The following is a 23,133-nucleotide window of genomic DNA, read 5'->3' as shown; positions in this document are numbered from 1 at the left end:
ATTGGCAAAAGTATAATGTACAGGGGCAAGACACTACTAATTTGAGATCAACAGCATATATTTTAAATTAAATAAATTGAAAATATGATTAAAAACTGCCCAGCATTGTGACAATGTCATAATAATTTTTTTCCTGTTTTATTCTTTAAAATTCACCTTGTTGATTTTATCACAATAATTTCTAAATGGTGTTCTTGGAGAAAATTAATCAGCTTTCAAGATAAAAGTTCAAGTGGGAGTGTGTAATAATTATTAAAGCAAGGACTAATGCACAGAAAAGAGAGAACTAAAAGCAAGGCAATATATATGTCTTAAATGGTTTTGAGAAAAATTGTGATGACATACAAATGTCTGCAGCACATAAGACTTTTCACATCTTCTAAAGATGTCCTTGGCGACTTAGATGAAGACAAACTATTTGATGATCTTTTTAATTGAGTTAAATTTAAAAGGTAACTCACAACCCCTTTCAAGTACACACTACCTATAGTTATCCATGAGAAATTATGATATGTATCTTTTCCATTTTAGTCTTTCTAACAAGTCACAGTATATTGCAGATTTCAGTTATTGTTTACAAAATAAAGGCTATGCTATTAAGAGTCAGTCAGTGGTGTATCACTGACTGACTCTTGATAGCATACACACACACAGGAATCAGAGTTGTTGATTTTTGGAGGTCAATTTTTCTGCCACTCAAATGTCTAAATTTCAAATATCTTGTTTGAAAGATAATTGTTTTCTTAGGTAGTGTGCAAAATTTCAAGATTTTCTATAAAGTGGTTGCTAAAATATAAACAATTGAAAAGTTCAAAGTTCTCCAAAAAAAGCTGTATGTTCTTCTTTTCATCATCTGGTACTGCAGATGCTCAGAGAGAGAATTACTGGGTCTAGGAAGATCAAGTTTTAAACCTGTCTTTCTTGTTACTGGTGAGGTGCCTATGAAACTTCTGTTGATACGTGAAATCACGGGGTTTTCCTATATAGCTATTTCAGTTTTATGGCTCAATTTTATGCTTATAAGCATAAAATTGCATCAAAATGAATTTTATTCAAAATGGCATAAATTTGAGCTTTTATTCCATATAACAATTAAAACTTTTTTATAATGATTTTACTAAACGGCGTGTTGAAAGTATTCAGTTGGTGCCAACTGGACTGTTGTGTCATCATGTTAGGTTGCAACTTAATGACAATTTAAAATATATTTAGACATAAACATGGATGGTGTCATTGTTTCTAACATCTTGATGTTAGAAATTGCTGTAGAGGAATGAGATTTCCTCTACAGCAATTTTGCTAAATTTTATGATTATAGACCTAAATTAACAAAAATGGACCATCTACATTCATGCCGATCTTCTCCCAAAGACTTTGTTGATTTCTATCTTTTCCGGGTGTTTCGGCCAAGGCAGTTCTTCACATGGTTTTGTAGTCACATACAAAAAGGCCCTCCTTTCCATTTACAAGGAGATAGCCCAATGTAGTAAGCATAGAATTGTTTTCAGAAGAAACTGTGTGATTTTTTTCACTCCTTAGGAATGAAAAAGACGAGAGATAATAGTGCCTCTGCTGAAACACCCAGAAAGTCTAGAAATCTTTAAAGCCTTTGGGAGAGGGATAGCTATTAACTTCGAGGAAGCAGACTGGAGTGTGTTATTTGAACGTGCCTAATTTGATGCATCATATATGATATGAGAAACTTCGCATATTCAATCTGTAATTTAAAAAAGTTCCAAGATTTTAATTTTTTGTTTTTCTATTCTTGTTCTATTTCCTGTTAAATCTTTGTATGTCAATTTCAAAGTAGTCATTACACTTGTATGTTCAAAGAAAATAAAGATTGGATACAATGCAATGATACTATAATAGAAAAAAATAAATGGCAATGCAATGCTAAAACTCTGTACCTACTTGTTCTTAGAAAAGTTCAAATACAACGGCTTATGATTTCTTGAAATAGTAATAAATAATACTTTCATTTTAATATCTGTATTCCTGTCAAAATAAAAACACAGTCAAGCCTTCATTAACAAAAAAACAATTGATATTCAAACAAAAACATCCAAGATGTAAAAATATTGCACCAAGTAAAAACTTATGACAATTTAGATGGTCAACATTTTTCTATGGTAGATAAGCTTGGCACTTGGAAGCAATTTGTAGACAATCATAGTATGGGTAAAAATCTTGTGGGTACTGTTTTAAAGTGCCAAGATTATCTTTACCGAAGAAAAACTCCTATCACAATTTAGACGACAGTCAAAATTTTTAAGTTTATACTTGGCACAACTTTTTTTTACATCTCAGATGTTTGTTTGGATTATTATTTTTCCTTTATCATAATTTATTATAATTGCTTTATTTTTATGTTGAATGTTAGGAGTACTGTACATGTCTGCATGTATCATTGGATGTGTTGCAAAACTGCTTAATGGAAATATTGGTGTAACCCACAAGTTATTTGTAAAGATGTTATTTCTGATTAGAATAACACTAATCATAAAATAAATGGCTGTTTTTGTATACGTGATTTAATTAGCGTATTACCAGATTTATTATTATTTCAATTTGTAAATTGTTAAAGTTTTGATAAGGAAATTACTATTGATGACAATCTCAGTTGTGAAACTAATAAAATGCCAATTTAGTCAAAATTTCTGTTGAAAAAGTGGATGGCCAAAGATTTTCACTGTTTCTGTCAAAAGTATTTGCAGATATATTGGCAGCTAATTGAGATTATAACTAAACTTAATTTGGGTATTTAAATCAACTTAACAGCAGAGAGAACATGTAAAATCATAACTAATTTTTTTGTAATAATTTTGGTAATTTTTGACCAGAAAAACATTAGTACTACAGACATAAATGCAGGCCATTATGTAACCTGCATGTACTTTTTAAAACTATAAAATTACTTCTAGTATATCTAGAATGCACTTAAACATCAAAAAAGTATGTAATTTGTTCTGATTTGCAAATAATACTTTAAATGTGATTCAAACTGTTTCAATATATTGAAACAGTTTGAATATATTGAAACAGTTTGAATTCATTTAAATCTTTCATCAGATAGTTTTCCTGCTGTTTTCTTAATATCATAAGACATTCATTATAATGTAGACAAGTCTGTAATTGCATAAAATATGAATATCATCATTTACATTATGGTAAATCTGTTAATCTGACCATTGTAAATGTGAATGCATGATTTACCAAGTCTGGGCTTTTGGTATCATTTCTTTTTGAGGTTGGTGAGAAAATAATATGAAATGCAGTACTGTACACAGAAATGAAGTCAGGGTAAACAAAACAGGATGTGTGACATGGCTAACATTTTCATGAAAATGGAAATGTGCAGGTACACTGGAGAGTTTGCTGGATTAATGGTCTACTGTAATGTAGATTAATTTCTCTCTTTAATAAGAGTAATTGTCTTTTAATATTTTATCAGTTTTTAATAATTAAAACTATTTTCAGGTGGTTATCAAAATCAAGGTTGGGCAAACCAAGCTTATGGTTATAATCAAGGATACGGAAACTATAATCAAGGAGGATATGGTGGCTACGGTAATTATAATTACGATTATAATTATGGGACTAGCTACAGTGGGTACAACGGTGGATACGACTATGGCGGATGGAATTACGGGCAGGGAGGTTACGGAGGAGGATACGGTACGTAACCAATTTACCAATAGTAATTTTCTCGATGCGCGCATTTGTTTTGTGTGGACGTGGCGGTGCACGCGTTTGCCCATAGCCCGGATGCGAACGGTTCCTCTTCGTGCTATAAAAGTGTTTTGAGCATGTGCAAATATAATTTTGAAAGTTTCGTTAAACTATATTAAAAGTTCTTATTTTAAGTAATTAGTTGCATGTTTGTAAAATTTCTTTTTTATAAATTATCTTACCTAAGCAAAGATTTCTAAAGTGTAAAATTTTGGTTCTTAATAATTAACTGGAAATTTACTAGCAAAATGTGCTGTATTTTTCTTTGTGTGTTAGTCATTAGAATAATTCGTTTACTAGAATATTAAGAAGTTACGACAATTTCGTAGGTCGTAAGCGTAACAAATTACTATAACGATCTATCCGTTTTCCAGGAAATCTTTGTGACAGAAGGTAAGATTATTTTATACGCCGGCGAAATTCGATCGAAGGGAGTATAGTACAAAGTTTGGAAGGATGTCCCGTTCTCAACAAGCATTGTACATTTGCTTTCCCTTACCCATACCAAAGACATCAGTATTTTGATGCTTGGCAAAGCTGTGCCAGAGAAAGCTATTTATATATTGTTGTCTAAATGTTAACAACAGAATATTCTGCTGCAAAAATTTGTTGGTTGAACTGTAATGCACTTTTCCAAACTGTTGGTAATAGAAATAAGGCAAGTGACCACAGGATCACATTCCAATGCTGCTTGAAACTGATGTAGAAAACTTGACAAATACTACAATCGGTACAGGCCTATCTGTTGGTAATTTCATTCCAGCATTTTAGGTTTTTATCAAGTGCAATTTTTGTTGTTGTTGGAATCTTCCTATTGTGCCATATGTACTATGGAAAATGTCAACGTCTACCTGATTTAGAAACAAAATTGTGTAGTTTGGGTTGGTGTAGCTATTCGAATTTAATGTGAAAATTTTTTAACCATTTAGCGGTACACGAATTTGTTCGCAGTATATCCAAAACTCGTTACCTTTGTGACTCCTAGTTATGCTTCCAGACGACAGTCAGACTCAGAAAATGGCAAGTTTTCCTAAACGGTTTACCTGTTGTATATTATGTAAAATTAGAAAAATTGTCAAAGAGTTTGTGAACAACAACTTTTTATAGTAATGTATGATGCCTGGGAGAATTGTTTTGTCATGTTGATGTTGAAAATAAAATTTAGTTTGATTATAAGATGTTTGTGTTTCTTTGTGTGTGTATGTGTGTCTGTGTGCACGTGTGAGTTAGATCTTGTATTTCATTAATTCCGACACCATCATTTTTAATATCGTCACAAATTCTTATTTGTAACACGGAACCAAAATGATATGGCCAATTGGGGGAAAGAAAACCGTAATGCGCCTCGATAACAGATTATTGTAATTGGGAATACAAAAAACATTCGGATAGATTTTTGCTACATCTCTCTATATTGCAGGTGATCGACAACAGAAAAATGACAAGACAAGACAAGCATCTTTGGTCGGACAAGTCCCTCGTCCCTGCGTCTGCTGACCGCAGTCGATCTCACGGACAAGTTTCATACGAATCTGTTTTTTGTTGCCTCGTGGTCCCTCGTCGTCAGTTTGTTGTTCACACAGGCCCCGTTGTACATAATGGCAACTATGACATTTTAGCAATAAATCTTTTGTTGACGCCTTAAGTTGTATTTAACCGAACATTGAATCGTGCAGGGTTTCTAAATCCGCTTTTCTTTGTTTAATTCTCTCCTGGTAAAAAGAGGGAAATATATGTTTTATCTCTATTTTTAACTCTCATTTTTATTCATTTACCTGTTGTTTTCTGTACTCTTCATAATCGGGATCATCTGTAGGTAGTTCGTCTCTACACACCGGACACGTGTTGGTCTGAAAATTAAGTTGGTCATTGAAAATCTTATATTTTTATGTAAATTACAGTAAAATATGCCTTTATGAACTGCTTTTAATTTCATTAAGATTATACAGACTAGAAAAAGATAATTTTTGGCAATCATGATTTATGTATTTTTGGAAAATATCAGATGTTTGATTTATGCACTTTAATTTTCTAAGTAATTTTTTGTTTCTTATAATATACGTAGCCTTTTCTAAAGAACTGGTTACATGGAAATTTATTATTTTCTGACATTGCACTGCTCTGTGAAAATTATTTTTAGTAAAAACAGAATCAAAAGGCAGATTTCACTGTATATATGAAAGAATGTAAAATATACAATATTGAGCCAAGGTGATATGCAGGATGCGTGGAATAAATGTTGACAAGGTAACTGCTTTCCTATGTCACCTTCTTCAAACTCCTTCATGCACACGGGGCATTGTCTGTCTACTTAGGAGCAAAATATATTAATTAGAAACAAACCGTAATTAACATGCGAAAATTCAATAGAAATAACACGTAAAAACAAAAATGGTAAATGAATAATGTTATGAACTTTGTATAATTTGAATAATAAGTGTAACTGTAATTGATATTTACTAGAATAGTCTAAGAATGATCTTTTAGTTGACATTTTCCTGGTGCTCATTATGGCAAAAACTTGATTTTCAAAAATTAAATTTAAAAACAATCTAAAATTTTAAGAAATTTGGAAGATGAATATATCTATGGAATGTAATTAAAAATAATGGTAAGTGCCTGTGAAAATAAATGGTTACAATGCAACGTAAATAAATTCACTTTCGCCGCATAACCGACTGCCATTCTGTGCTAAAATACAAAAGAAAATAGTGTACGTGATAGACGAAGAATGAGAAGATTTTAGAATACTGAATTAAGATAATTACTAATTTAGTACGAATGCGTGCGTGGATGCGGGTATAATGTAACAAAGTTCAGAATCCTCATGTTGAAAAATGTCCAACTGTTTTGTAAAAAAAAATTGTAATAAAGTTATAATTGATGTTATCAGAGTTTAAATGTGCATTTTCATTATTCTGGTGTTTTCAATTTAGTTTTTAATCATAAATTTAGAATTAAATGATTAGTATTCTAGTGATTGCACAATGAATGCAAATTTCCAAATGAACAAATACCAATTTGAACTGCAAATTATGTAACATTTTACATGAATAATGTGTACAAACATCATCAATTTTACTTCTATTCTTTTGCTAACATTGGCAGACTGCAGCATGTGCAGAATAATTTTGATTGTGTATTGCCAATGTTGCCATCATTAACTAAGAGATGATGATAAAGATAACTTCTTAGCCATTTCAACTAAGTAAATTAAGCCAAATTCATAAAATTCAGAAAAATATTAAATTGTTATCATGGCTTCAACTGTAAAGTTCTATGACGACATTAAAAAAAAACAATAGTTAATATAATGTAAAATGGATTAATTTTTTTTCATTTTGTTCTGAATAACACACTATTTTTACATAAAAATACACATTATTTTTTAAAATTTGGCAAGTATTTATCAAAGAGCACAAAATGAGATCATTGAAGAAATTTTAATTGTTTTCATTTATTAAATAAAAATAATCGCACCTTTTGGGAAATCTGTAATCGTTTTAAGTTTCTCCACAAAAGATTTTGATGCCGGAGGATGAGATCTGCCATCACCAAAGAGCCTGAAAATGGATTTTGATTATTTCATATTTTTAATATTCCATTTCAGTTTATTTTAGTATTTAAAACTCTCTCAATATCCAGAAGGTAAGATTTTTATCATCATTTCTGATCACTTAAGACATTAGAACAAATAAATACAGCATTGTGAATAAATTTTTGAGACATAAAATGTAAACAAAATGCTTTGAATACAAATTACACTTTTTTTTAAACAAGTTCATTTTCAGATAGTATGTATGTCAGTGAAACAAGAATATTTGATATGGTACAGATGTAAATTTAGTAGATATTTTCTTACACTTTTGATAAAAAATATACTTATGAAAATAATATGGCCAGGGTGATGATAATATAAAAATATTCAATTGAATAGAATAGACAATAAATGTTTTTGTAATTATGCCATTGCCCTGGAATTTTTACCACTGCATGGGTCAAAGATGTTAGTCTCCATTAAAGGGTTGACCCTCCGTAGAGACCATTGTTCCTGAAGTGTGTAAAAAGGATGAATTATGAAGACTGACTTGATATCCCACAAGAGTAAAAATATTCAATAAAATAGAACAAACAATCTGATAATAGATGAAATATATATAGAGAGTTTTTATAACATTGCATCACACTGTTATAATGCTAGAAGTTTTTGCTGTTAGTTTTGTTTTTGTGAAAGTATTTATTTTCCATTAAAATCAGAAATTTTACCAAATTCTCCAAATATGTTGAGAAACAGATTGAAATTTACAATTAAATTTGATGTCTCAAAAAATTCTCTCTGTGAGAATTTTGTGGGCACTCATCCAAATACGAACACAAAATATACTTAACTTCTAAAAATTTTTTTATGAATTTGCTCTTTACCAGACATTAAATGTGTGAGTACCTACATAACAAGTTGACTGTATGAGGCAGACTAGATTCATCTCTAACTTATAAACCAAAATTTCTAATAAACAATTATCTATTTTGCAAATATATTAAATAAAAAAAATGCCACATCATCATATACTCTCAATGACAAAAAGTCACACACCCAGGAGGAAGAATGAAACTTCCTGACATTAGTATAGTTTAAAGGAACTTTTATTAACTTGTAGGATCTTCTGTTGGCTGGATACATACAGGATATGGAGGCATATGGGCACCATATGCTATTCTACAATAGATTTGCCTGTAGATATTGCAATTGCCATTCCAGATACTTCATGTTTGCAGATGGCCAAAACTGACACTCCATTTGTTCCCACAAATTGCCTGATGGACAACAAATCTGGATGTTAGGCAAGCTATGGAAGTATGGTAACATGCAGGGCCAATAGTATGAGTAGACAATAGCATCAGGTGGCATTTATCCTAATAAAATATTCAAAATGCTTTTAGAAGGGTTTGTTGTAAAAACAAAAACATGAGCCTACTACAAATGCAACAGTATAAGTTTTTATTCACTCCATTTCATTATTAATTTCATGTACATTCATAAAGCTTGCTTTACTTTATTATTTTTTACTATCTCATACTGACAATGTGACAGAGACATTGTTTGGAAATCTTATGTGCAGTTTAACGTTATTTTGCTGGAAAATGGCTGTTTGCAACATATAAGAATGCAGAATTTCCTGAATATAGCACTGTGCCACCAATTGTCCTTCAGACCATTACTAGGAGTGACTGTCATATAAGATGGTTCCCCAGACTAGTATGTCAAGAATGGGAGCAGTGCAACACTCAACAGTAAATGTAAGACTGAAGTTCTCATCATTGGTCCTCCATACTTTAATACATTATTCATCCATTCTTAAAAAAAACAGGATTCATCACGAAAGGCAATATGCTGCCAGGCTATAGCAGACCATGCTTCTGTCTCAGTACAGCTGCAAATGAAGTCAAGAATGTCAGAGTGCTAATGGCAGATCCGTAGCAGTCACCTTGCATGCAAATTTGTCTCTGCTAGTTACCTGCCAATTGTACAGGACGAGATGGGATTCTGTAGTGAGCTTCTACCTATCTGTGGATGATGGAAAAAGACTAGTGCAGCTGTTCACACTTGTCTCTCAATTAAATGTCATCTCTCCTGGTGGTCTGTGTAGAGCACTCAGGCCACATCACAAATGGCAAGCAGAATCTATCTCAAACTCTGTCAACTGCATGTAATGTTTTTGACTATATGTCCGGCATTCAAAGACTCCAACAACAGATATGCTGAAAATTCTGAAGATAGCATCTGCAAGCCATTTTATAGGATGCTGGGGTAGCAATTTTAAGGCAATCTGGTGTGTTAATTTCACTATAACCATAATCATTTACATATCTACCTGCCAAGTTTTTCAGTAATTGGACAAAAAAGTTGTTGACAACTCAATCTGGGTGCATAAGTGTATATAAAAAAGAATTCAAACTGATCTAAGAGAATGAAAAGCAAATGCAACACAAAAGTTTAAGAAATAACAAATTACAGAAAATCAAATCTAAAAAATAATTTCACATATCATGGACTAAGAGAGGAAATGTATTCTTATAAATCAAAATTTTTAGTTTAAAAAAATTGTAAATGTTTTCTCCCCTTAGCAATGGCAATAAAATGGCATGTTACTTAATGCATAATATCAATATTTATATTTTATTTCTGTTAAAAATTAGGTCCAGGTGTTGAGGCAGTCATTAGATTTAATAGCATATAGATTATCATCCTTACACCAAGGAGTTATTTATCTTTAAGAAACAGTAATAGTAAATAGTTCATTGCCAATTAAATACAGGTTAGTTTTGAAATGTAACACCAACACTATATTTGCAGTGAATTTTTATTAAATTGCTACTGTGTGTAGACATTCAATATATATTGAATAATACAAATCTGCCTGTTTGAAATTACAAAGTTATTAAATCAAAAATATCATAGAATATGTTATGTAATTTTGGAATGAGAATTTCAGTACAGTATTGGGAAAACTAGTCTTAATAATTTAATATTGGATTGTTATTTTTCAATTTTTGCAACTTTCTCTATATTCTAAGTTAAATAGAATCTAATGTAATTAGCTAACTTTTACAGTAACCATTCTCAGTGCTTACGGTGCAATGTCAGAATAGTTGCAAAAGATTAACCATTCTGACATTGCACCGTAAGCACTGAGAATGTTAAAAAAGTTTCAGTAATAAAGAAGTAATAAGTAAAAGGACAGAGTTGCAAAAGATTAACCCTGTCCTTTTGACTGGCAACCTGAGATCATTTGATATTATTTTGGTAATCAATAAGAATTTTTAAATATTTTTCCTTCTTGCATTGCTAAAAAATATACAATTTTTTNCAAATGTTAATTCTCTTGAAAGTTAATCCATAAAATAATTTTTAAATCAGCTTATATTATAAAGAAAACTGTTTCATTTATTGTACTCTAGTATTTTATTTGATTGTTTATATTTCAGTTAAATTATAATTGCCTTTAAATTAATTCCTTTTTTGTTTTTGTTTTAAAACCTGTTAGCAAAATGAATGATTCTACTTCAAGTATCTAAAATCAAATTTTTAGAACCAAAAAATCTGAAGTATAATTATGACAGATCTCAGTTTATGCAAAATTTTATACTCATGTTTTGACACATTTACATTAGTTTGCCAGAATTTTGTGTATAATACAAAAACATAAATTTGCTATTAAGTGATTATTTACTTCATTACTTATCTTTTTACATAGGCTGTTTTTTTTTCAAGCTCTGATGGTCCATAAGAAAAAGACAAGTGTAAATAACAAAATGAATTTATTCTGGCAGCAACATTCTATGACAAGGGGATGGACAAGCTTGTCCACAGATATGACAAATTCTTCAATCTTTACAGTGATTATGTCGAAAAGTAACCATGTTTGTACCTAACTTTTGGTAATAGATTCACTTGTCTTTGTTTTATGGACCATTGGAGCTTGAAAAAAACTGCCCTCATACATGCAGAAAACAGAAAAAGAGCATATGAAGTTGAGAAATTTTTTGTATTATTACATAAATGCTTGCATATTATTAATAATTATGCATATTGTATGACTCCATTGGAATAATGTTGAGTTCAGATTTATTTACGATTAAACATTTTTTGGAACTATATTGTGCTATGTTCAGATTTATATGTTCAAAAAATAGAATATTTGAAAGCCATACAAGCATATAGAACACGGGTTCCCAACCTATAGGTTGCGACGGGCTTTCTGTGGGGTCATCAATTTATACAGTAAACTAAAAAAAATATTCACTATAATGCAATTTTTATTTTTAATGGTGTCTTGAAGTTTGAATAATTTCATATATTTTTTAAAATTAAAATAAGTGTAATCTAGGTATGCTATTCTGTCACAGTTGGTTGAAACATGTGTTGAGAGTTTGAGAGGAATAAATTAAATGTTGAGAATGACNCATCATATACTCTCAATGACAAAAAGTCACACACCCAGGAGGAAGAATGAAACTTCCTGACATTAGTATAGTTTAAAGGAACTTTTATTAACTTGTAGGATCTTCTGTTGGCTGGATACATACGGGATATGGAGGCATATGGGCACCATATGCTATTCTACAATAGATTTGCCTGTAGATATTGCAATTGCCATTCCAGATACTTCATGTTTGCAGATGGCCAAAACTGACACTCCATTTGTTCCCACAAATTGCCTGATGGACAACAAATCTGGATGTTAGGCAAGCTATGGAAGTATGGTAACATGCAGGGCCAATAGTATGAGTAGACAATAGCATCAGGTGGCATTTATCCTAATAAAATATTCAAAATGCTTTTAGAAGGGTTTGTTGTAAAAACAAAAACATGAGGCTACTACAAACGCAACAGTATAAGTTTTTATTCACTCCATTTCATTATTAATTTCATGTACATTCATAAAGCTTGCTTTACTTTATTATTTTTTACTATCTCATACTGACAATATGACAGAGACATTGTTTGGAAATCTTATGTGCAGTTTAACGTTATTTTGCTGGAAAATGGCTGTTTGCAACATATAAGAATGCAGAATTTCCTGAATATAGCACTGTGCCACCAATTGTCCCTCAGACCATTACTAGGAGTGACTGTCATATAAGATGGTTCCCCAGACTAGTATGTCAAGAATGGGAGCAGTGCAACACTCAACAGTAAAGGTAAGACTGAAGTTCTCATCATTGGTCCTCCATACTTTAATACATTATTCATCCATTCTTAAAAAAAACAGGATTCATCACGAAAGGCAATATGCTGCCAGGCTATAGCAGACCATGCTTCTGTCTCAGTACAGCTGCAAATGAAGTCAAGAATGTCAGAGTGCTAATGGCAGATCCGTAGCAGTCACCTTGCATGCAAATTTGTCTCTGCTAGTTACCTGCCAATTGTACAAGACGAGATGGGATTCTGTAGTGAGCTTCTACCTATCTGTGGATGATGGAAAAAAACTAGTGCAGCTGTTCACACTTGTCTCTCAATTAAATGTCATCTCTCCTGGTGGTCTGTGCAGAGCACTCAGGCCACATCACAAATGGCAAGCAGAATCTATCTCAAACTCTGTCAACTGCACGTAATGTTTTTGACTATACGTCCGGCATTCAAAGACTCCAACAACAGATATGCTGAAAATTCTGAAGATAGCATCTGCAAGCCATTTTATAGGATGCTGGGGTAGCAATTTTAAGGCAATCTGGTGTGTTAATTTCACTATAACCATAATCATTTACATATCTACCTGCCAAGTTTTTCAGTAATTGGACAAAAAAGTTGTTGACAACTCAATCTGGGTGCATAAGTGTATATAAAAAAGAATTCAAACTGATCTAAGAGAATGAAAAGCAAATGCAACACAAAAGTTTAAGAAATAACAAATTACAGAAAATCAAATCTAAAAAATAATTTCACATATCATGGACTAAGAGAGGAAATGTATTCTTATAAATCAAAATTTTTAGTTTAAAAAAATTGTAATTGTTTTCTCCTCTTAGCAATGGCAATAAAATGGTATGTTACTTAATGCATAATATCAATATTTATATTTTATTTCTATTAAAAATTAGGTCCAGGTGTTGAGGCAGTCATTAGATTTAATAGCATATAGATTATCATCCTTACACCAAGGAGTTATTTATCTTCAAGAAACAGTAATAGTAAATAGTTCATTGTCAATTAAATACAGGTTAGTTTTGAAATGTAACACCAACATTATGTATTTGCAGTGAATTTTTATTAAATTGCTACTGTGTGTAGACATTCAATATATATTGAATAATACAAATCTGCCTGTTTGAAATTACAAAGTTATTAAATCAAAAATATCATAGAATATGTTATGTAATTTTGGAATGAGAATTTCAGTACAGTATTGGGAAAACTAGTCTTAATAATTTAATATTGGATTGTTATTTTTCAATTTTTGCAACTTTCTCTATATTCTAAGTTAAATAGAATCTAATGTAATTAGCTAACTTTTACAGTAACCATTCTCAGTGCTTACGGTGCAATGTCAGAATAGTTGCAAAAGATTAACCATTCTGACATTGCACCGTAAGCACTGAGAATGTTAAAAAAGTTTCAGTAATAAAGAAGTAATAAGTAAAAGGACAGAGTTGCAAAAGATTAACCCTGTCCTTTTGACTGGCAACCTGAGATCATTTGATATTATTTTGGTAATCAATAAGAATTTTTAAATATTTTTCCTTCTTGCATTGCTAAAAAATATACAATTTTTTAGTAAAAGAAAATTACAATTGATATCAATACTTGATTCATCATGATTTTAAGTTTTTATTAACAAAGTTGTTCTCATAAATTTTTGTTTATTATTGTTCAATAAATTATTAAAAAGTTTCGTAAAATATAACTGAAACTTTTTAAAATTAATTTAAAAATCAGTATTGAATAAAATCATAAATCTACATATAATATATTCCAGACTTACAGTGTTTGAAAAATGTCATAAAAACACACACAATTGAACCTTAATTAAAAGTAAAATTCCAGGAAAATTTAATGCACATAAAACACAAATATTTTCATTCTACATAGGAGATCTTCAGGTTAAAGTGTTCCCAAATGGAATGCGAAAAATGGAACATTCTTAAGATTATTTGAAAAATCATATAAGAAAAAAAATTTTTTTGTATGTTGACTGTTCCTGTTGGTATAAAGATTGCCAGGCATAAGATAATTGTTCTTCATTTTTAAAATTGATGCAATTACCCCTGGGCCATATTTTTATTTATAAATAATTATTTTTGAAGAGAGTATTCATATTTATATTAATTGTCAAAATATTGTCTTAATATGTAAATAAATCACACCACCAACATCAATAACCAGCAAAAAGAACAAGTTTTCATCCCGGAGAGTGTTACTTGGGTTGGCCTAATTCCCTGCAACAGTATTTAGCACAACTGCGTGCGCTCAGTCTGTAATCTAAAAATGTTCTATTCTAAAAAGATTTACCATTTTAATTTTTTGTTCTTCTGTTATATGATCTATCAGTTAAACTGTATGATGTCCATTATATACGGTAAGACTGTTCTTTTTTGCCGGTTATTGATGTCAGTGGTGTGATGCATTCGTATTTTGTTAACTTTTTAAAATCATTTCTAATATTTCTGCTATTTACTATATCAAACATCCCTATTATTGTTATAAAATAATTTTTCCCCCATATTATTCATTTACTGATAATCATTCAGAAATATTTTATTTATCTTAGGTATGGATTTTTAACAAATTTATCAGTATCCCGTAATAGCTTATGAACTGTGNTATTAAATTGCTACTGTGTGTAGACATTCAATATATATTGAATAATACAAATCTGCCTGTTTGAAATTACAAAGTTATTAAATCAAAAATATCATAGAATATGTTATGTAATTTTGGAATGAGAATTTCAGTACAGTATTGGGAAAACTAGTCTTAATAATTTAATATTGGATTGTTATTTTTCAATTTTTGCAACTTTCTCTATATTCTAAGTTAAATAGAATCTAATGTAATTAGCTAACTTTTACAGTAACCATTCTCAGTGCTTACGGTGCAATGTCAGAATAGTTGCAAAAGATTAACCATTCTGACATTGCACCGTAAGCACTGAGAATGTTAAAAAAGTTTCAGTAATAAAGAAGTAATAAGTAAAAGGACAGAGTTGCAAAAGATTAACCCTGTCCTTTTGACTGGCAACCTGAGATCATTTGATATTATTTTGGTAATCAATAAGAATTTTTAAATATTTTTCCTTCTTGCATTGCTAAAAAATATACAATTTTTTAGTAAAAGAAAATTACAATTGATATCAATACTTGATTCATCATGATTTTAAGTTTTTATTAACAAAGTTGTTCTCATAAATTTTTGTTTATTATTGTTCAATAAATTATTAAAAAGTTTCGTAAAATATAACTGAAACTTTTTAAAATTAATTTAAAAATCAGTATTGAATAAAATCATAAATCTACATATAATATATTCCAGACTTACAGTGTTTGAAAAATGTCATAAAAACACACACAATTGAACCTTAATTAAAAGTAAAATTCCAGGAAAATTTAATGCACATAAAACACAAATATTTTCATTCTACATAGGAGATCTTCAGGTTAAAGTGTTCCCAAATGGAATGCGAAAAATGGAACATTCTTAAGATTATTTGAAAAATCATATAAGAAAAAAAATTTTTTTGTATGTTGACTGTTCCTGTTGGTATAAAGATTGCCAGGCATAAGATAATTGTTCTTCATTTTTAAAATTGATGCAATTACCCCTGGGCCATATTTTTATTTATAAATAATTATTTTTGAAGAGAGTATTCATATTTATATTAATTGTCAAAATATTGGCTTAATATGTAAATAAATCACACCACCAACATCAATAACCAGCAAAAAGAACAAGTTTTCATCCCGGAGAGTGTTACTTGGGTTGGCCTAATTCCCTGCAACAGTATTTCGCACAACTGTGTGCGCTCAGTTTGTAATCTAAAAATGTTCTATTCTAAAAAGATTTACCATTTTAATTTTTTGTTCTTCTGTTATATGATCTATCAGTTAAACTGTATGATGTCCATTATATACGGTAAGACTGTTCTTTTTTGCCGGTTATTGATGTCAGTGGTGTGATGCATTCGTATTTTGTTAATTTTTTAAAATCATTTCTAATATTTCTGCTATTTACTATATCAAACATCCCTATTATTGTTATAAAATAATTTTTTCTCCATATTATTCATTTACTGATAAATAAAACATTTCTGAATGATTATCTTAGGTATGGATTTTTAACAAATTTATCAGTATCCCATAATAGCTTCTGAACTGTGAAGGATCAAAAGTGCATCACAGTAGTAAAAGTCAAATAATGCAATTGCACTCGTTCACCGTGCAAGAACTATCCAACGTGCCGAATATTGGTTTTTGTTGGGGGATCGTAACATAGCACACAACTTAAAAACACTTATTATGCTAAAGAACTAAAACAGTTTGTAATAATCAGCTTTGTTACAATCTTCATGGGAAGATATAAAATATAGATGGATATTTTAAATATTTAAATGTAAAAAATCATATGTACTTTCTTTTCATTCTGAAACTTTGCAATCTTGTAATTTATTCTAACATAATAGCCATCCTTTAATGTAATACTTCCATTACTTTTTTTAATTACTGTATTTGTTTGATTCTAAGATGCAGTTTTTTTTAAACCAAACTAAATATAATTGCTTACTGGATAACTTTTTTATTTGCATAAAATAAATAAGATTTTCCTTTCTATTGAATATATTATTGCAAAATATAATGATAATTCTGTACAGTTGACCTCACTATAACCCTGTTGATAATTCCGTTTTATACGAATTCCATGTTGTACGAGTCACTTAGATTTTACAAATACGTGAGCCATTCACGGCCTGGCACACGTATAACACAGAATTATCTACAGTGTTATGGGGGTCAACTGTATTAGTCTTCTGTATGAAATCATTGAAATGTTACATTATCAATATCTGTGCTAAATTTCTTGATAATTATCAAACTGTAAATTAATTCTCACTTAAACAAATTTTTTGTGCTGAAAACTTTAAGATGTCTTTTTTATAATTAAATGAAAAGTAACAATAGATATAAAACTAATTCTTTGTAAAGTTGCTCATATTTTGAATTTTAAGTAAAGGAAGGTATAAAAAATTTTGGGTTAAGATATGTAATTTTCTCACATTGCTCAATTATGCTTTCTACTTTTAAATTTCTTTCCACATCACTATGGTATGGTACACACATAATAACTTGCCAAATATGCAAATAGATTGACGCCCGCACAAAGGATAAATATATCAGTTTATCACGGGTCATATTTTATGTTACTTTTCTGTTAGGTATCACCACGCAAATAGAAATCTTTTAAACATTTTGTATTAATCATTAGCATTGTTTCCGAAAGCGTACGGATATATTTTTTGAGAATTTTTTAAAAACAAATTATTGTATATTACTCACTGTTCATATTCAATCTGGAATTCGGCAGCCAGTCCAGAGTCCAATAATAATCTACAAAAAGACGATAACTTAATTAAGCGCTATTTTGTTATAAATAGAAAAATTTTCTAAAATATCTAATAAAATGCACATATTTTAAGTTTGTAACTTGTCTATATACATAAACAATAAACAAAACAACAAAGGTCGTCAGTAATTTCAGTGATTTGTCAACTGTTTTGAAAACTTAACAGCCGGAAAAAAGGTTTAGGTTAAATTAATATTGCAAATTATCTGATTTATCACAAAAAATGTAATTTGAAGCTAGTCTACACCATCCGATTGCAAAATTTTCTGTCTGCTGGACTTATGCAATAGAAAAAGCACTAAACCATTTTTCTACTTTGTACAATTTTCCTTGACAAAATCTTAGTCCATCTTTTGTTACGTCACGTATCATCAATTGGAACAAAACCTTATTTTACGGTCATTTACAAGACGAAGATCAGCAATTGGCCATCCGTACAAGCCGTTAATGGATTCCGATTTCTTTTATTAATTATTTTGCCGATTATACTAAAAAAGTGCCCGGTTCCATCATTTGTTTTGATCGCAACTGAAAAATTTTCTCTTAAAGTAATCTTACCTCACCAAATGAAGGAAATTATTGGGCGTCTCTCCAAACTCGCAGTTGTGTTCGTCGAAATACGAAGACATTTCTTAAAAACCCGATGGAAACCAACAAATAATTCCTAATACCCGCTGTATGATACTGCAATATTTACCACGGGATTTAAATCGCTGTAAGCCAAGTGTTGCCAGCTGGGAGATTCTAACGGATTTCGTTGTCGGAAAATAGCCAAAAAATAAATTTTATTTATGAAAATAAGTACAAGAATGTTTTATATAAAAGTGGCACGAACATTGTGTAACTATCGAATTTCGAGTGACGTACGCTGCAGTTTTTGATACAACAGCAATGTTTTTGTATAGTTTTTACTGCCGGGTTGTCATCTAATATCGACTGACGTCGCACGGAACGTCATCCTAGGTGGAAGACAAGTAAAAGCAAACATGGCTGCGCCCAACGAAGATTGCTTTAAAAATTGGAACCGTCTGGACTTGGTAGAAGGAGATTGTTTTTTACAAAATTTTTTAGATGTAAGTGAATAATAACTCGTGTAGTTTTATGCCCGATTTGGCGCCCATTTAGTCTGTTATCCCGTGCGTTATGGTCAAGCGTTGCACCAATTTTCTGCAACTCGACTAACTCTACGCTTGCGTGCTTTATCCTCTTCACTTTCCTCGTCGATTAAACCCGATTGCTGCTGAAATTCAAAATCAAACATATTTGAACTCTAGTTTAAAGCGTGTGTACGTGCCGCAATGACGAGTACGATTGTGGAACTGCAATTTCCGGATGAAGACGACAGGTTTTTACCAAATGTGCAATCTAACGATGCGTTCAGAGTTGTAAACCGGCTTAGGATAGGACACTCGGGCGATCTGTGACGTCACTGGTCGTGGAGCGTGTCACTTAAGGCGCTAGATTACCCAGGTATGCTCATACGCTTCCGTCACGTGTGCAGCCATATTGGTCCTTTTGACGTCATATTCTAAGATTTTTAAATTTAGCTGTATTTTATAACTAGTTGAACTAAATTTTGGCGAAGTTTATCATTTCGACCTTGCAAAATCTTAAGATACAGTTGAATTTATGATTATTTTCGTGTCTCTTCTATTGAACTTCTACGAGAGTCGTCTGCTTTCTAAGGACCAACATGGCGGATGAGCATACCTGGGTTATCTAGCGCCTTAGTGTCACTGGTTGAAAGTCAATATCTGTGAGCGGAAATGTTCGTTCTCTGAGCTAAAACGTGACAGACAACAGGCAGGTTGCTGGCTTTATTTTACTTTGCTCGAAAGGGCTTTAAATGAAAACAAAGGCCTAGTTCCGATGAGCTTACCCCAGCACAAAGTTTTTGTTCTGGGATAGTACTTGGCAGGATGTAGCTGTCATCCTCTGTGTCTCGTGTATCTACAGAATATGAGCCTGCATTTCCTCAAAACTATTGCATGTTGCAGCGCATTTCGAGAACGCGAAAATAGCGACCTCCGCCATCTTGGTCACGTGACACGGGGACGAGACCCAAAAGTGAGAGATCGGATCACGTCTGCATTACGTCATCGACTCATTCTCCGAATGCAGTGGAGAGTCTCAAGCTTTAATCTTGAAAGGGATGTTCCACGCTTCGAGTGACTCGGTCAAATGGTCTTCAACTCTGAACCCACCTTAAGTTCTGTTCGGAAATGCTTGCCGATCGGTTGGTTGGTAACGATGAATAATGCCATTAGTAGTTGATCTTTCATTCTCGAAGATCGATGAACTCGATAACAACGGGTAAATCACTAGAAACTTTATAGGTAAAGTTTTAAATGACCCCGTCTCAGCGGTCCAACTAATAAGCATTTCCAAAAGAACAGACCTAAGTAGTAATTTACGCACCAAGTTTTCAAAAATGTCGCGGCATGTTCGGAGTTTGTAAATTTTTCATTACATTATACACCGAAGAGACAAAACATTACGACCATTCGCCTAAACTATGACGCGGATCTTCCTCGAGTCGCCAAAATAGTTTTTATCGGGCGAAGAATGGACTCTACAATACATTCGTGTCTTCCTGGTATCTGATAATAAGACGTTATCGTTAGATGTTCGTATAAGTTCCGCGGTCGAAGCGCAGCAGATCGGATTTGCTTTTCCAACACTGACCACAGACACTCGATTGGGTAGAGATATTGGGAAATTGTATACTAGGACAATATCTGAAATTCTTCACGTTTCAGAAATCATTCTTAAACAATCTGAGCATGGCACATTATCCTGTCGGAAAAAGGCACTTTCGGAAGGGAACGCAGTTACCATAAATGGATGCGCTCGATTTACAGTGAGGTTCGGATAAGTGATTGATGTCAAAATTTACCCTACACGAATGACTGAACCCAGTGTTTTCCGGCAAAACACAGCACAAATCACTCACTCTCTCCCCCATCTTGTCGATCTTGAAAACGCAATTTGTCGGGTCAGCGAATTGAGACAATGCTTGAGTACTCGGAAGTGGCTTGTGGGTACGCAGCTCCATTCGCAAGAGGGTTCGACGTAGTATGTCGAGACACATTACCCTCAATACCGGCATCGGAAATGTAAACAGCGGATTGGCGACTCTGCCTTAGTGATGTTTTATTTATACTGTCTTCTGACACGGGCATTTGCCGTGTTTTGCTTTCATTTAATTAAGTAACATTGATGTAACGTAACGTCGCGGAGGCGGTCATTAGTGTGATAATGTTTTGGCTCTTTAGTGTAGGCCTATATAGAAATAAATTTCGTGTCGACTTTTTTTCTTGGCGTTCGATAGTTTTGACCGAAAATAAACTAGGAATAACAGATTCATTGTCCGCTTCTGTTGCACTGTATTGTAATTGTAGAGAATTCTTTCTATGTTTTAACTTACTTGTTAGTGTGACTCTTCGAATAGCAAAACGGAATCACTATCCCAATAAAGGATTCGCGTAGTTTTTGAGTTAAAAATGGGTACCTCGCGTCATACACTACGTAACAATGAACGGCTTGTCAAAATTTAACAATTCGTTCATTCCCGATTTTGTTCTAAATTTTAATCCGTTCGTTCCTAATTAAATTTTGTAAGATTCTAATTCATAATTTATCTTTCTAGATTTCGAGAAGGATGAATATTTTTTCGATGAAACTTTCGGCGAAGTTATCGATACGTAGGTAAATATACACGATTCCTTCTATTTTAATATTATATTATCGAATCGGTAACGTGCTTGCTAAAAGAAAGTCCTCTTAGTGCTTGCAAGGCGGAGAAAGTTAAAAAAAAAAAGAAAAAAAATTCGCGACGGCTTTCCAACCCTCCCATCTCCGCTGATTTCGCCTTCCTGTCGGCCCGCCCCTCTATCCCCCATCGCATCGTCTCCCCTCGATCCTAATCCTTCACTCCCGAGTGAAGGTTTAGGATCGAGGCGAAGTCGAAGCGAATATCGAAGCGAGTGAAGGATTACGATCGATTATATGTATATAATTAACACGTTGCTTAAAATCGTCACGACGTTTTTCCGGTACGAAAAGCATTAAAATGGCGTGACTGGGAATCGATGAATCTTGACGAAATTTTTGAACAAACGAGCAAGATACACACACACACACACACACACACACACATGTATATATACAGAATAGATTTCTGTATTTATTCAAGTTTCGTGTTATTCTATATTATGATTGGCCGGCCGAATAGCCGAAAAGAGCAGTCAATGCGTCGGCCCGTCACTCTGGTGATGATGTATTCCGGAAAGAAAATTCTGTTAATTTTTCGTTGGTAGTTTTCTCGGATACGCGGGGCTGTCCAAATCTACAACGGATATAGAAAAAAGACTCGGGGCCCACGCAATGGGTGCAATCGTGGTTTCGTTGATGGTTGGCAATTACGTCACGCAGACTTATAAAGTATGCGTAACGTAAGAGCAGAAGGCGTGACGTAATTGCTCGGGGATTTGCCTCGCCTTCTACTCTTATCCACAGTCTTTCCTTTCAGAATTCTCTGTATCGTGTCCGAATGCGTCCACGTCATTTCCGCCTTCGTGTCTTATTTAGAAGTTTTTCGTCTTCATCGATCGGACCGGACCTGGTTACGGAACAAAATGGCCGATTTATAAATAGGAATCGATAATAAGAAAAACATTTGTTTCGATATTTTCTATTTTGTTTGATAATTGAGTTATTTAAAATATTCAAAATTTTGAGCCAAGATCTAAATTTGGATTTCGAAGAAAATACTTTTAAATAGGAATACGAAACATCGGACTAATGAAAAAGTCGCCGACGGTCGTTAACGAAGACATTTTTTAAAAACCAAAGAAAATAATTTCCAAAGTTTCCTTTTTTTGTCGACAGATGGCTGTAGAATAGATTTTCTCCGTATAAGTACCCTTCGACTTTTACCCGAAACACATTACGGAAGTAATTTTAAGATGATTCGAGTCATTATTTAATTTTAAAATGCTAATGTTAGGGTTTTACTTGTTAAATATTTAAAACAATTAATTACATTCGCTATCGATCAATAATTATTATATTTATGAGTAATTCTGGATAACGAGTGATCCATTCGAACAAAATGGCTATCAAAAAGTATACATTATATTTTGTGACGTTATATTTTATACTCGATCGTCGATTGGTTCAAATCCGCGCGTGTCCATTTCTACGACCAATAATCTCACCCCGTTAAAAGTTTAAATCGAAGTTATTCATTCAAACTTTCTGTTCACCGATGAATAAATTTGGAA

The 23,133-nt window shown here is 32.2% G+C and overlaps 1 protein-coding gene and 1 long non-coding RNA gene across 3 annotated transcripts; one reads left to right on the top strand and one right to left on the bottom strand.

The window, feature by feature from the left end:
• Positions 1 to 3,071: 3,071 nt before the first annotated feature.
• LOC111626635 lies at positions 3,072 to 6,633 on the top strand. Its single transcript, XR_002756909.1, has 2 exons — positions 3,072 to 3,678; positions 4,107 to 6,633. It is a non-coding gene; the product is annotated as an uncharacterized LOC111626635 (long non-coding RNA).
• Positions 5,268 to 18,632, bottom strand: LOC111626634 (E3 ubiquitin-protein ligase RNF181-like). Of its 2 annotated transcripts, none has more exons than XM_023370081.1 (6): positions 18,407 to 18,632; positions 17,782 to 17,832; positions 7,213 to 7,295; positions 5,930 to 6,042; positions 5,508 to 5,582; positions 5,268 to 5,444 (listed from the first exon to the last, which is right to left on the bottom strand). In XM_023370081.1, exons 1-6 carry the CDS (start codon positions 18,475 to 18,477, stop codon positions 5,385 to 5,387), a joined length of 453 nt encoding a protein of 150 aa, XP_023225849.1. In that variant the 5' UTR covers positions 18,478 to 18,632; the 3' UTR covers positions 5,268 to 5,384. The 2 variants fall into 2 exon arrangements, with proteins under 2 accessions (XP_023225849.1, XP_023225850.1); XM_023370082.1 differs by having other exon boundaries at positions 5,930 to 6,039; positions 18,407 to 18,629.
• Positions 18,633 to 23,133: the final 4,501 nt, after the last annotated feature.

Source organism: Centruroides sculpturatus, unplaced genomic scaffold, assembly GCF_000671375.1.
Source record: "Centruroides sculpturatus isolate CEXI.00-Female unplaced genomic scaffold, Cexi_2.0 scaffold399, whole genome shotgun sequence".
In the NCBI taxonomy this organism is placed as follows: domain Eukaryota; kingdom Metazoa; phylum Arthropoda; class Arachnida; order Scorpiones; family Buthidae; genus Centruroides; species Centruroides sculpturatus.
This window is presented reverse-complemented; position numbering and strand designations above follow the sequence as displayed.